This window comes from Scophthalmus maximus, chromosome 17 (assembly GCF_022379125.1).
Source record: "Scophthalmus maximus strain ysfricsl-2021 chromosome 17, ASM2237912v1, whole genome shotgun sequence".
In the NCBI taxonomy this organism is placed as follows: domain Eukaryota; kingdom Metazoa; phylum Chordata; class Actinopteri; order Pleuronectiformes; family Scophthalmidae; genus Scophthalmus; species Scophthalmus maximus.
In genome coordinates, this window is record NC_061531.1 from 17,471,144 (window position 1) to 17,483,730 (window position 12,587).

Consider the following 12,587-nt stretch of genomic DNA (forward strand, 5'->3'; position numbering starts at 1 on the left):
TTTAGAAAATTGCATAAGTCAACAGTGAGGCACGTTATAGAATTTTTAAACAAAAATACAAAATAGCTGCAATGAGAGGTATAACTCTATTATCTTTAAAAGTGTAGAAAACTTCATAACAGCATCTCCAATGCTGTTTATTAAAATTATTATTATTGAGATTTGGAATCCGGCTCCTCTTCAATCCCATGGGAGGTCAAGACCTGAGACAAGCGGGTCAGGTAGGTGGGGTCGGGGTAACCGTTCCTGCGAGAGAACAAAAAGAAGAAGATCTCAGATGCGTGGTCATCTGCCCTCTCCGCTGCTCCGTTCCACATTTCCCCCGCCGGTCTCAGACACTCACCCTGATTCGCCCCCCTGCAGGCTGGTCTTGTGCGGGATGCGGTCCCAGGTGACCCTGGCCCCCGCCTCTTTGCCCGTCACCGTGAAGGTGAGTCCCCGCCGGAAGGCCTTCTCCAGCCTGGGCAGCAGCTTGACCGCCTTCTCGCAGTCGGGGAGGAAGGCGTCGAACACGCCGCCGTGAAACGGGCTCCCGGGAGATGGGTGATCCTTCTGGTGTGGGATAGGGAGCAAAGGCCGCGGTCAAACGCAAAGCATCATGGATATTATGATGCAAAAGAGACGGGCGCAAAGCCCGATTATTATTAAAGCGCTGTGTGATGGCGGCGCCCTGCTGCGGCCTGTTTAAGAAATTTGACAATAAAAATAGAGCCCGACCGATATGGATTTTTGGGGGCGAATGCCGATATCGATACATCGGCTGATATCTATATACAATTTTTAATCTGTCAATGATTCCTCAGATGCCGTTATCAAACCCAAACCTTTATGACAAAGCAATGAAATTGAGGCTTAGTATTTTAGTTTTACCATAAACTTCATCATTGATAACTGTAAGTTAAAAAGAAAACACAAATACAAACAAAACAAACTGATTTATTTTTACGTAAAATGTAAACATAAATCCTCATTTTTTTTCTGCACTGTTTATTCTGTACAACAAAAGAGTTCATATCAGTAAACATAAGCGCCGACGTGATGCGCCGATATTATTATCTATGTATGATTCTAAGATGTCGTTATCAAACCTTTATGACAAAGAAATGTAATTGAGGCTTGATATTTTAGTTTAACCTTAAACTTTATCATGAAAATGACAATGACAACCAAATAAATAGTACTTGAATTAATATGGAAATTTTAAAGGCTCATATCAGTTGGCCGATAATATTGGTCGGGGCTCTAAACATATCGGCCGATACAGACACGTCTGCGAGAGGCTAATATCGCTCCGGCCCTACTCCCCGAGGTTTGCTGAGTTTGGCCACAGCCCCGCGGGGGGCGGACTACGACACAGTGTAAAAGTTAAATGTGTATTTCCTCGCATAGATCTGAAATGTTTAGCCTGAAAAAAAGAATGTAAAGCAGCGAAAAAACACACGAGAGACACCTGCACATTTGATTGGTGAACAACAAACGACAGCGTCGACGGAGCGGTTTCAAAGAGCGCCACTCACCCCCTGGATGCCTTCGGGAATGCAGTACGTGACCTTGAGGGCGGCTTCCTCCTTGTGGAGCTTGAAGTGGCTCATTTCGCCGCGGATGCCGCGCGGCGCCCGGTCGTCGGGCACGTGACACACCCTGCAGTGGACGTGCACCGTGTCCAGACATTTCGAGCACATGCTCGCCCCGCACTTGGTCGTCACCGCCGACGCGCCGTCGTCCCCGCACACGCAGATGTAGCCCAGGTCCCTCGGACCCGACCTGGATTCCCCCGCCGGGGCCTGGACCTCCGCTCTTCTTTGCGGCGCACCGTCCTTTTGGGTGGCTCTCTCTTTTTTGGGAGCCGCCGCGGCTCCATCGGTGTGGACGGTCGACGAGCCCACGCCGTTGCCGCGCGTCGCGCTCCCCGCCGCCGGGGGGATGAAGAGTGTCTCCAGCCCGTCTGTGCTCCTGCTTTTCACTTTCTCCTTGAGGACGGGGTTTTTCCTCGGCGGCGGCGGCGGCGGATCGACGGGTCCGTTCACGGGCTCCGCCTCGCACGAGTCCCGCTCATGGTGCGCTGCCCGTTCCGGGTCACCGCCGTCGACCTCCTCGGCGCGGCCCGCCTGGCTTCCGGCCGTCGCCTGAGAGCTGCTGTTGCCGCGCGGCAAACTTCTGTGCTCCTCGTTCACTTGCAACGACGCGGACAGACTCCCGCCGGTGGCGGACGAGGGAGAGAAGTCCTGCTGTTGAGGCGTTTGGGCCAATTCCGTAGAAAATACCTCCCGCAGTGTGGCGCCGACCCGCGAACACAGCTGTTCCGGACCCAGCAGGAGTAATCTCTTTTTCAGAATCAGGATGCTAATCTTCTTATAGCGGTTGCACACGTCCGCACAACACGCCTTGAGGGTTTCGTCTTTCGGACCGGTGACGCCGAGCTCTGACAGGAGCAGCACCTGCACGGAGAAGTCGGCGCCGACCGACTCCACCAGCGTCTGTAGACCCAGGTGACACGAACTGACCTTGGACTGGTTGGTCCCACTCAAGGAGACGGTCAGATGGTCGCCGCCCTCCCGCCGGCTTTCTTTCAGCTGGACGTCGTCGGCGGTCAGGTCTTTCACGCGGCTGCTGTAGGCGTCTTTAATGTGCTGCCACATTATTATGGAAACTGTAATCTCTGCGTTGGAGACGTCCCGCCTGTCGCTCCCCGTTTGCATGCTGACGCTGGAAGACCTGGCTCTCGATGTGGACCTGCCGGAGTCGTCGTGGCTCTTCCGACTCGTCGCCTGAGCCTTCTGCTGGGGGGTTCCCGAAAAGCTACTGGCCCGCCTCAGGGTGGACCCCGACTCTGCGGGCGGACGCGCGGGGCTTCCCGGCGAACTGGGCGCAGCGGTGCTGAGGCTGGGCGTCAAATTCTTGGGTGCGGCGTCCAAACAATTCGAGTTCAAGGAGACTTTGTTCTGCGTGGCGGAGGCAGGCGAATGCACAACTCCGCCTTTGAACAAGATGTCCCCTCCGGTGATTTGGGATTCTGCCCTGGGGACCCTGTCTCTGGGAAGCCCTGTTGTTTCTGAGAGCACGTCGTGCCCCAACATTGGCCCAGCGCGCGCTTGCCTGCTCGGAGACGAGGGCCCAGGGCGCAGGGTGAAGTCGGTCGGTCGAGCGCCTAGCGCGGCCAGCCCCAAATCCTTAAACCGAGCTTCCAGTTCCCACCTTCTGGCTCCCTCAGCAGCTCTCCTCTCGTCATCCTCCGACCTCAGCAGCTGATCCCGCCCATCGCTCAGGCGGCCCTCGGCGGGGGACGCGGTGACGGCGCTCGCCGCGTCGGCAGGGGCTAAGGAGCTCGGGTCATACGCTGGGTAACTGAAGAGGCTGGCCACGTCGTCCTTGGTAGCCCTCACCTTGTCGTGGTCCAGGAGGAGGAATCGCTTGGCTTCGGACACGTCGCCGATGCTCCCGACGATGTAAATATTTGTGTCGTCTTCGTTCAGAAGAAGCTTGGGGAGTCTGGCGTTCAAGCCCTCTATCGCCCCCCGTTGCAGCCCTCCGCCGGGGGACAGGACGCCCTTGGCGAGCTGAGCCCGACAGATCTTGGTCTCGTTCTCCTGGTAAAACCTACTCAGCGCCTTGCGCGCCGACTCCAGGCGCCCCTGCTCCGCCCTCCTGCACTCCATCACTCCTGCTGCGACCTGCAGGAACAGCGTGGTCAGCCCCTGGCTCGTCACGTCCACCACCTCCACGTCGTACAGGCCGAGGACGTACTGGTACTCCCTCGAGCGGTGTTTCCGCACATACTGGAACATGTCTGCGTCCACGATCAGGGAGAAGTTCTCGTCCGGTGCGGCGGGAGGCTGCGCACCTGCGCCCGCGGCCTGGCCGGCGTCTGCACCGCCATAGCCACTAGGCGTCGGGTCGCCGCGCGAGCTCGGGTTGTGCTCGTCAGGCGGTTTGGCACCGGGAGCCGCCTCGCTCTGTGCCCGTGGCCTGTTAGGTTTCCCGCTGTGAACAACGAGAGACTTCCTGTCGGTCTGAGCCGACGTGGAGCCGGTGCGGTCGAGTCGACCTGGCGAGTGTCCGTCCGCTGAGTGCGGGCCGAGCAACTGAGCCAAGGCGGCCTGGACTTTGGAGTACTCGCCGAGCAACGTGCAGATTTCCTCGGCGTCGTAGTTGATCTGGACGTCCGGGTGGCTCCCGTGGAGGCTCTCCACCGTCAACATGCCCCCGGGGAGCTGGCTGCAGTTGACAGACGCTGTCAAACTCAGGATGACCTGTGATCGCGGAGGGAGACAAGGACCACAAACACAAATTTGAATGCGATATGCAATGTGTGTTTATCTGTGGATTTCGCGGAACATTCCGGTCAAACATACCTGGTCTGGGTCCAGGCTCTCGTGATGCTCGGTGGCGACGAGTTCGTACGTCTTCCCGTCCAGGTCCAGAGTGTGCGGGCTCTGTCGAACGACCCTCTGTGCCGCTGCAGTGAGAGGGGTCACCAGAGGGAAATCAATCTCCGTCTGTGAGGCATCCTGACTAAGCGCTTTAACTCCATTGGCCACTCCATTGACGGTGCACGCCAACATTCCAGCTCAGTGTAAATCACCGGTGACAGCCAACACACTGCAATACCTGACTACTGCTTTGGAAATGAACGCACGCACACACACACACGCGCACACACACACACACACACACACACACACACACACACAACCTGACCCCCCGCCCCCCTTGCACTGACCTTCGCTCTCCTCGAAGGTGATGAGGGCAGAGGCGGGCGTCGCCCTGACGACGGTGACGGACTCCACTTCCCCTCCTCCGTTCCTGGCCCTCAGGAAGTAGATGAGCAGCTTGTCTTTCAGCCTGTCGTCCTCCACGTCGGTGGGCAGGCCGCTCACTCTCACCGCCCTGCCCCGCTCTGCCATCTGCTGGGAGGGAGAAGAAGAAAAGAAACACCGCTGTGAGGGAGAATCTCTCAGAGAGTGAGCGCAAAGGAAGCAACACACACACACACAAGCTTATGAGCATGTGGGAATTGTGAGTGTGAACATCACCGTGATGATGACAAAAAGGTAAAGCACAATGCCGCATCAAAGAAGCTGTAATATTAAGAAGCAAAGACCCCACCCTTGCAAACAGGGAGGAAGACGTACTGTGACACCCTCTGCTGGGGGTTTCTGAGACACTACATCTACACAATATTTCCATTACAGCAATTTTACAATTCCAATTCTGAGCAAACCTGAAATTTAAGGATGTGTCTCCTCCAGTCCGTCTGAAGCTGATTATTCAAAAACAATGAAATATAGGCTGATATGTGATATTAACGCTCTAACTGCCCAGATATTTACCGGGGGCTGCAACTAACGATTATTTCCACTGTCGATTAATCTGTCGATTTTTTTCCCCCATTCAATCGATTAGTTGAATATTGGACACAGCTTCCTGCGGATAGAAAACATCTTCAAGATAATCAGATAAATATTTTTCATATGAGCATTAGGGCTGCAACTAACGATTATTTTCATTATTGATTATTTTGTTGATTATTTCCTTGATTAATCCAGTAGTTGATTGGTCTATAAAATGTCATAAAATGTTGAAAAATGTCGATCGTGTTCCCCAAAGCTCCAAGAGGATTTTTTGTTATGTTCACACACCAAAGATATTTTGTTCACTGTCACAGAGGAGCAAAGAAACCATAAAATATTCACATTTAAGAAGCTGAAATCAGAGAATTTAGATCCCCCCACCCCCCTTAAAACCACTTGAACCGATTAATCGATTATCAAAATAGTTGCCGATTAATTTAGTAGTCAATTATTGATCGATTAACTGTAACTCTGTATTGTATATAAATAAAAACACATGGCCCTATTTGGGTGTAAATCCCCTGGTGCAGCTCACAACTGGTTGAAATATGAAATATGAAAATGGTGAGTAATGGGCACAGATTCTGTCAGAAGAGGAAGTGAACGCCCCTTCTCCTTGTTGTCATGTCGATGGCAACACGTTGACAAAGAACAACCTGCTTCAAAAGCAAACGCTGCTTCTTCTTCTTCTTCTTCTTTGTCGTTGACCGATCTTTAAGTTGCTCGTTTCAATCAATCAATCAATCAATGCATATTTGTAAGTGTAACGTTTGAGTCGATCGTGTTGAAAATTCTAAACTCCGAAATCTGCAGCAAAACCTGCGACGTATGCGAAATATGTTGAAGGTGTCCTTCTACAAAGAAATGTAAGAATGTAAGAGGACGAGGTGAGAGAGAGAGAGACAAGGAAGTGGAAAAATCACACGCAAATACTTTGACAATCTGCTCATCGATCGAACGATCCACTGATTGTGTGTCTGTTATTATCAAAAATACACACACACACACACACACACACACACACACACACACACACACACACACACACACACACATTTGTAACCATTACTGACCTTGGGGAGAAATGTTTCTCTCTCTCTCACTCCAGAGAGACCGTCGCGCGTTACGGGAGAAAAGTGAAACTACAAAAGCTGCTGCGCGATTCCTCGTCACACCGCGAGGGGGCGACAGAAGCACTGTACTGTACAACCAGAGAATTTTACATTTGTATGTTTGTTTTTTTTATACTTGAAAAAATATTCTACTTTTACTCTTTTACTTTTACTTCTACACCACAGTTTTATTTGACCACTTTAATTGGTGTGAATGAAACATATGTTATTCTACATTTGTCAATCTTTAACATTCAAACATTCAGCTCACCAGGACATTGCGGCTTGTATTCAACTTTTTCATATTCTGTCATACTTTATTCTTTAGACTCAATTACTAATTCCCACTCATGCACTCTTGCTCTTGAGTTATCGTATTATTCGCATGAGCTGTTTCATTCTGAAAAGTCTGTACCAGAAAATCAAATCTTTGGCAAAAATTCCCCCTCACCTTCAGCTGCAGCTGATCCCTGGCTCCATAGGTTCCTTTCTCCTTCTGGAGCAGATGGACGAGGCCCTCACTTTATGTCTAAGACCGAGAGTTCCTCAAGAAATTGTGTTTTGTATTTGTCCAAATGTTGTCAAGTATCTCAGTGTCCCGCCTCCGTGCCTGCTACAATTCAAATGAGATTCTGAGAGTGAGATCCACTACCTGTTACGTGCGCGCGCGTGTGTGCCTTTGATCATTGCATCAACGGGGATGACATCACATGTGGTCCCTGTATCATAATGGAATGTTTTTATTCTTTATTTTTTTTTTAATTATTATTATTGGCGCATTCACAGCATATTTATTTATTATTCTCCCCAAAAATGTCAGCCTGTTCTTTTTTTACCCTCTTCTCCTTTTCAACCAATAACTTAAATCAGACATCAAAACGTTCAGCTCAACCAGGACATTATATCATATTATATATTATATTCATGTTTTTTTTCAAAATAATAACTCATACATAGAAGATATGGAATAGATCCGGTTGCGAATTTCACGTGAGGTCCACCCAGACTGTGAAAACGCTAGGTGGCAGTGATGCCTGCTCACATCGGGCGCGTGCCACAAAGATCGCGGCCGTAGAAGAAGAAGAGGTCCCACCTCCTGTCCAATTACCTTGCTTCACCGAGTGCGCATGCGCAGTTATCTCATGTGCGGTACGTCGTGCCCGGTGGAGGTCACAGACATCTGAGAGGAAACTAAGGTGAGTAACGGCCGCTGGTGAAAAATATGTATTTGTGTTATTAAATGTTTGTGTAGCAAACGTTGCAAAAGCGAATACAGACGTTGGTCGTGCGTGTTATGTGTAGATATCGTTATATCACGACGTGTTTGTGGGAATGTCCCATCTGCGAGAGGGTGACATGCGCAGCCCCGGCGTGTTACATGAACTCGAGCCCACACGAGCTGTTTTCTGTTCGGTTTCATTCACCTCGTGTTTATATTTGTATCATATTTGAATGAGTCATATTCTCGCCACAACGCTCGGGTTATGAAAAATGCAGCTTCACTGTGACGCGCTGCTCGTAGCGCGCAGCTAGCCGGTGAGCTAATGCTAGCTGGTAAGCAGCTAGCATTAGCTAGACACCCCCTTAGCCCTTTGGCAGATCCACCAGTCTCCAAGGCCCAAGGCAGCTGTTATTGGAACAGAAGGGATTAAACGTGGCTCTTCCCTCCGACACAACAGCTTAAATGGTTTAAACACGTGTGTAGGAGTAATGTTTTATAGCACCATAATCTCCTCTCCTCCATCGCCTTCTAGTTTGCTGTCATGGCGAAGCTGTTCGAGTCGATCGGGAAGTTGGGGCTGGCCCTCGCCATCGGTGGCGGTGTGGTGAACTCTGCCCTCTTCAACGGTGAGTGCTGCGCAGTTGGGACACCGTGCACATCAAACTGAGAAAAGTGGTTCGACGTTTGTTGTCACATTTAATCATTTGTGTATCTGATTTGATGATTAAGCAAATTGCATTGTATGACTTGCTGCCTTTTCTTTGTCATACCAAAGTAAACTGAGCATCTTTGGGGTTTGGAGTGTTGACACATTGACAGATGACATTTTTTCTCGATACAGCACCATTTAGCTTTTCAACAATGTAATTCTTAGGATTTTAAAAGTCCTGGAGCTACAAATCATTTAAAAAAACAAAATATGTGCTGCACATATAATTATCCTTGTTTTCCGCCCCTCAGTTGACGCAGGGCACCGGGCGGTCATATTCGACAGGTTCAGAGGAGTGCAAGAAATTGTTGTCGGTGAAGGGACCCACTTCCTCATCCCCTGGGTGCAGAAACCCATTGTCTTCGATTGCCGTTCCCGTCCACGCAACGTGCCTGTCATCACCGGCAGCAAAGGTACAGTAGTAAACCACTAAACTGTTCCTCTTCACATTGTGAGTCTGTCAAAAATCTGTAGGCTGTTTGAGGATAGAATTATCCTTTTTTTACATTTTTTTTAATTTAATGTGAAGAAAACTATACACTGGTTATTTTGGGCTAATGTGAGCAGTGTGAGTAACGTTTTTGAACCATTCACTCCACAGATCTGCAGAATGTAAACATCACATTGCGTATCCTCTTCCGGCCGGTGGCCAGCCAGCTGCCACGCATCTTCACCAGTATTGGCGAGGACTACGATGAGAGGGTGCTGCCGTCCATCACCACAGAGGTCTTAAAGGCTGTAGTGGTAAGTGTGTTGTCTAAAAGAGAATAACAAATAAACAGAATTATGCCTGGGGTTTTTCTTCTTTGCGTCCGAATGACCAGATGAAACTGACTCTTTCTCACAGGCTCGGTTTGATGCAGGAGAGCTCATCACCCAGAGAGAGCTTGTGTCCCGGCAGGTCAGCGAGGACCTTACAGAGAGAGCCAACACCTTTGGCCTCATTTTGGATGACGTTTCACTGGTATGAAGCCGCTGACAAATGTTTGCTAAGATATCCATTTTCATAGATTTGGTTGTATTTTTAACAATAACGATTGTTGTTGTGATCTTTCAGACACACTTGACCTTTGGCAAAGAATTCACAGAGGCTGTTGAGATGAAGCAGGTGGCTCAGCAGGAGGCGGAGAGGGCCCGTTTTGTTGTAGAAAAGGTATTAATCATCCCTGCACTACATATGGATTGTAGAACTTTTTATACAGTCTCTATTGGCTGGGGGGGTGAATATGAAAGGTTGAGTCAAGAGTAATCTTCTTATCCTTTTAGGCAGAGCAACAGAAGCAGGCTGCCATCATCTCTGCAGAGGGAGACTCCCAAGCTGCCTTGCTGATCGCCAACTCCCTAATGGCGGCCGGCGACGGTCTGGTGGAGCTGCGTAAGCTGGAGGCAGCCGAGGACATCGCCTTCCAGCTCTCCCGCTCCCGCAACATCACTTACCTGCCCCCGGGACAGAGCACGCTGCTCCAGTTGCCCCAGTGATTAGCATCTCGCCCCAACATGTCCACACCACCACCACTCGTGATGTCTCCACCTGTTACCCGAGCCTTGGAAGGGGTGGTTGGAGGATTCACACACATTCACTCTTTCTCTAACCAACTCTGGACTGGGCTCTGCTGACAGTAGCATTGTAGGAGACAAAGTGAGAGGACTGAGATGGACACATTTACGAAGTCCACCCATGTGTAAAGAAGTGGAGAGGGGTTAACTGCTAAATCTGTGTTAGCCCCTTATATATTATACATACTACTTTGTTTGGAGAAGCATTGACAATGCAGTAAACTCGCTAAAGATGTGTCCTTTGCTTCATTGTTTCCGATTCAGAGCACTAGATGTGTAGAAAACAACCGTGATTATTTACATGGAGAGTAAACAGTGATAAAAAGATGAAAAGCTCTGTTATTGTTGTGCCACAGTGTTCCAAACTGTTCGTTTAAATATATTCAAATCCGTAATGAAAGGCTGTACTTTGCGTTCAAGTACTAAGACATAACTGACTGGAAATGGTTTGTTCTTCTGAATCAAAATTCTGACATGCATCTGCCTTGTCGCAAGTTTTTTGTCTTTCCAACCCCAGTCAATTGGAATGTGCCTGTCAGAAAGTAGATAACGATGATGACAACAAGCCCCATGTTTCACAAATGGCTCATCTTCATAAATAAATTGTCTTTCTACCTCCCAGTGGTCGAGCTCTGACTTGTACATTGAGTGTAATCATAATTGTCACCACACGGGTGTGCCTCATCATTGCATCCTTTTTGATTAAAATGGCAGAGAAGCCACCGGTTTGCACCTTAACAACTGCTTCATTACATCGCAAAGAGGGTTACAATTTTATTTGTCACTGGCAGCTTTGATGACGGAGTGAAAGTCTTGTGGATATAAGAAGGGGGAAATGGTTTGGAAGAATAAAACCATTTAAATGTTTTCAGATATCTAATTCAAGTCAAGTCTTAAATTTAATGAGCACTTACCTCAAAGTTTCCACAGAAACAAAAGGAGAAATATATCAAAATATTCACGACAGATTAATCTTTTAATGTAAGATTCTGTATTATATTTATTACTTAAGATTTTACTTAATTAATAAATTACATGATTGACAGGAAATGATTGTCAACATTTTCCGTAGTTGAATAATTGTTAAAAGTTTAGCTGGTACCAGCTTCTGAAATCTGAATATTTGCTACTTAAGTGGTTTAATCATATTTAGGGTTTTCACTGTTGGTCAAATATGCGATTTAAATTTTTTTACATTTTATAACCTAAACTACAATGATGTAATACTAATAATGAAAATAATTTTTGGATAAAGTATTAAAACCCAAGGTTTTGTGTTTTTTACATGGCACAAACAGAAAAAAAAGGAATTTGACAAAACACAATTTTACAACAAAAAGACCACAAATATAAACTAAAACAGTTGGAACAAAAATGTTGACACAGGGACCAGGACTACAAGATGCAGCGAGGAGCAATCATCATTATTGAAACTTTATTTCAAACCTGCGATGAATCAAATTATTTTCACTCAATTATTATATTTAGTAAACTTTTGAAAAAGTTACTCTCTATCTCTCCCAGATATGAATCCAGCTTTGAATGTGATAGCCCACTAGAAGAAGAAGATGAAACCTTGTTTCTACATATAGTTAAATTGTTAAAAGTTTAACTGGTACCAGCTTCTGAAATCTGAATATTTGCTACTTAAGTGGTTTAATCATATTTAGGGTTTTCACTGTTGGTCAAATATGCGATTTAAATTTTTTTACATTTTATAACCTAAACTACAATGATGTAATACTAATAATGAAAATAATTTTTGGATAAAGTATTAAAACCCAAGGTTTTGTGTTTTTTACATGGCACAAACAGAAAAAAAAGGAATTTGACAAAACACAATTTTACAACAAATGACCACAAATATAAACTAAAACAGTTGGAACAAAAATGTTGACACAGGGACCAGGACTACAAGATGCAGCGAGGAGCAATCATCATTATTGAAACTTTATTTCAAACTTGCGATGAATCAAATTATTTTCACTCAATTATTATATTTAGTAAACTTTTGAAAAAGTTACTCTCTATCTCTCCCAGATATGAATCCAGCTTTGAATGTGATAGCCCACTAGAAGAAGAAGATGAAACCTTGTTTCTACATATAAGGACTGATGTTTTTTTTATTTTGTATTATTATAATTTTTTTTCAACTATAAAGCAAATGTCAATTTTCATAATTTCAAAATTATGATATTAAAAGGTGAGTTTATGGTTACAAAATATTTAATTAAAAACAGGATTTTTCCTCTGAAAGGATAAATCGTCCTTGCAGACTGAAACTCATAAATATTTAATCAATCGATGATTGAGACTATATAACCATCACTGCTCTCAGTAGAACACACACACACACACCCTTATATATATATATATATATATATATATAACCCTTATATATATATTTATACAGATATGTGACCTGAAAACCGTATTATTGTTGGAATGCTGATTTTAATTGTCTGTGATTTGTATGGTTTGGTGAAAGCACTTTGTGAGGCAACTTCGTAAAGATGCTATATAAATAAAATTATTATTATTATTATTATTATTACCTTATTCCTGTCCAGCGTGCGCGCGCGCGCGCCGCTCGGAGAGGTTTGAACGGGAGACCCAGACACGCCGTCGCGCGCGCG

General features: G+C 46.6%; 2 protein-coding genes across 5 annotated transcripts; one reads left to right on the top strand and one right to left on the bottom strand.

The window, feature by feature from the left end:
- Positions 1-51: 51 nt before the first annotated feature.
- On the bottom strand, positions 52-7,063 carry si:busm1-163l24.3. 4 transcript variants are annotated; one of them, XM_035614176.2, is made up of 7 exons: positions 6,915-7,035; positions 6,425-6,552; positions 4,721-4,904; positions 4,353-4,456; positions 1,518-4,250; positions 344-552; positions 52-246 (listed from the first exon to the last, which is right to left on the bottom strand). In XM_035614176.2, exons 3-7 carry the CDS (start codon positions 4,902-4,904, stop codon positions 153-155), a joined length of 3,324 nt encoding a protein of 1,107 aa, XP_035470069.2. In that variant the 5' UTR covers positions 6,425-6,552; positions 6,915-7,035; the 3' UTR covers positions 52-152. The 4 variants fall into 4 exon arrangements, with proteins under 4 accessions (XP_035470069.2, XP_035470071.2, XP_035470068.2 ...); XM_035614178.2 differs by having other exon boundaries at positions 4,721-4,907; XM_035614175.2 differs by lacking the exon at positions 6,425-6,552 and having other exon boundaries at positions 6,915-7,063.
- A 448-nt stretch (positions 7,064-7,511) lies between these two features.
- Positions 7,512-10,572, top strand: phb (prohibitin). Its single transcript, XM_035614202.2, has 7 exons — positions 7,512-7,659; positions 8,218-8,311; positions 8,646-8,807; positions 8,996-9,138; positions 9,242-9,358; positions 9,452-9,547; positions 9,661-10,572. The coding sequence occupies exons 2-7, from the start codon at positions 8,227-8,229 to the stop codon at positions 9,871-9,873; spliced, it is 816 nt and encodes a 271-aa protein (XP_035470095.1). The 5' UTR covers positions 7,512-7,659; positions 8,218-8,226; the 3' UTR covers positions 9,874-10,572.
- The last annotated feature ends 2,015 nt before the right edge of the window (positions 10,573-12,587 follow it).

Bases quoted from the DNA above. Each gene is read 5' to 3' on its own strand.
- phb (XM_035614202.2), top strand. From the start codon at position 8,227: ATGGCGAAGCTGTTCGAGTCGATCGGGAAGTTGGGGCTGGCCCTCGCC. The intron at 9,139-9,241 runs GTAAGTGTGTTG...TCTTTCTCACAG, and splicing joins AGGTCTTAAAGGCTGTAGTG to GCTCGGTTTGATGCAGGAGA. The intron at 9,359-9,451 runs GTATGAAGCCGC...GTGATCTTTCAG, and splicing joins TTTTGGATGACGTTTCACTG to ACACACTTGACCTTTGGCAA.
- si:busm1-163l24.3 (XM_035614175.2), bottom strand. From the start codon at position 4,904: ATGGCAGAGCGGGGCAGGGCGGTGAGAGTGAGCGGCCTGCCCACCGAC. The intron at 4,251-4,352 runs GTATGTTTGACC...CCGCGATCACAG, and splicing joins AGAGCCTGGACCCAGACCAG to GTCATCCTGAGTTTGACAGC. The intron at 247-343 runs GTGAGTGTCTGA...GTTCTCTCGCAG, and splicing joins CTGCAGGGGGGCGAATCAGG to GAACGGTTACCCCGACCCCA.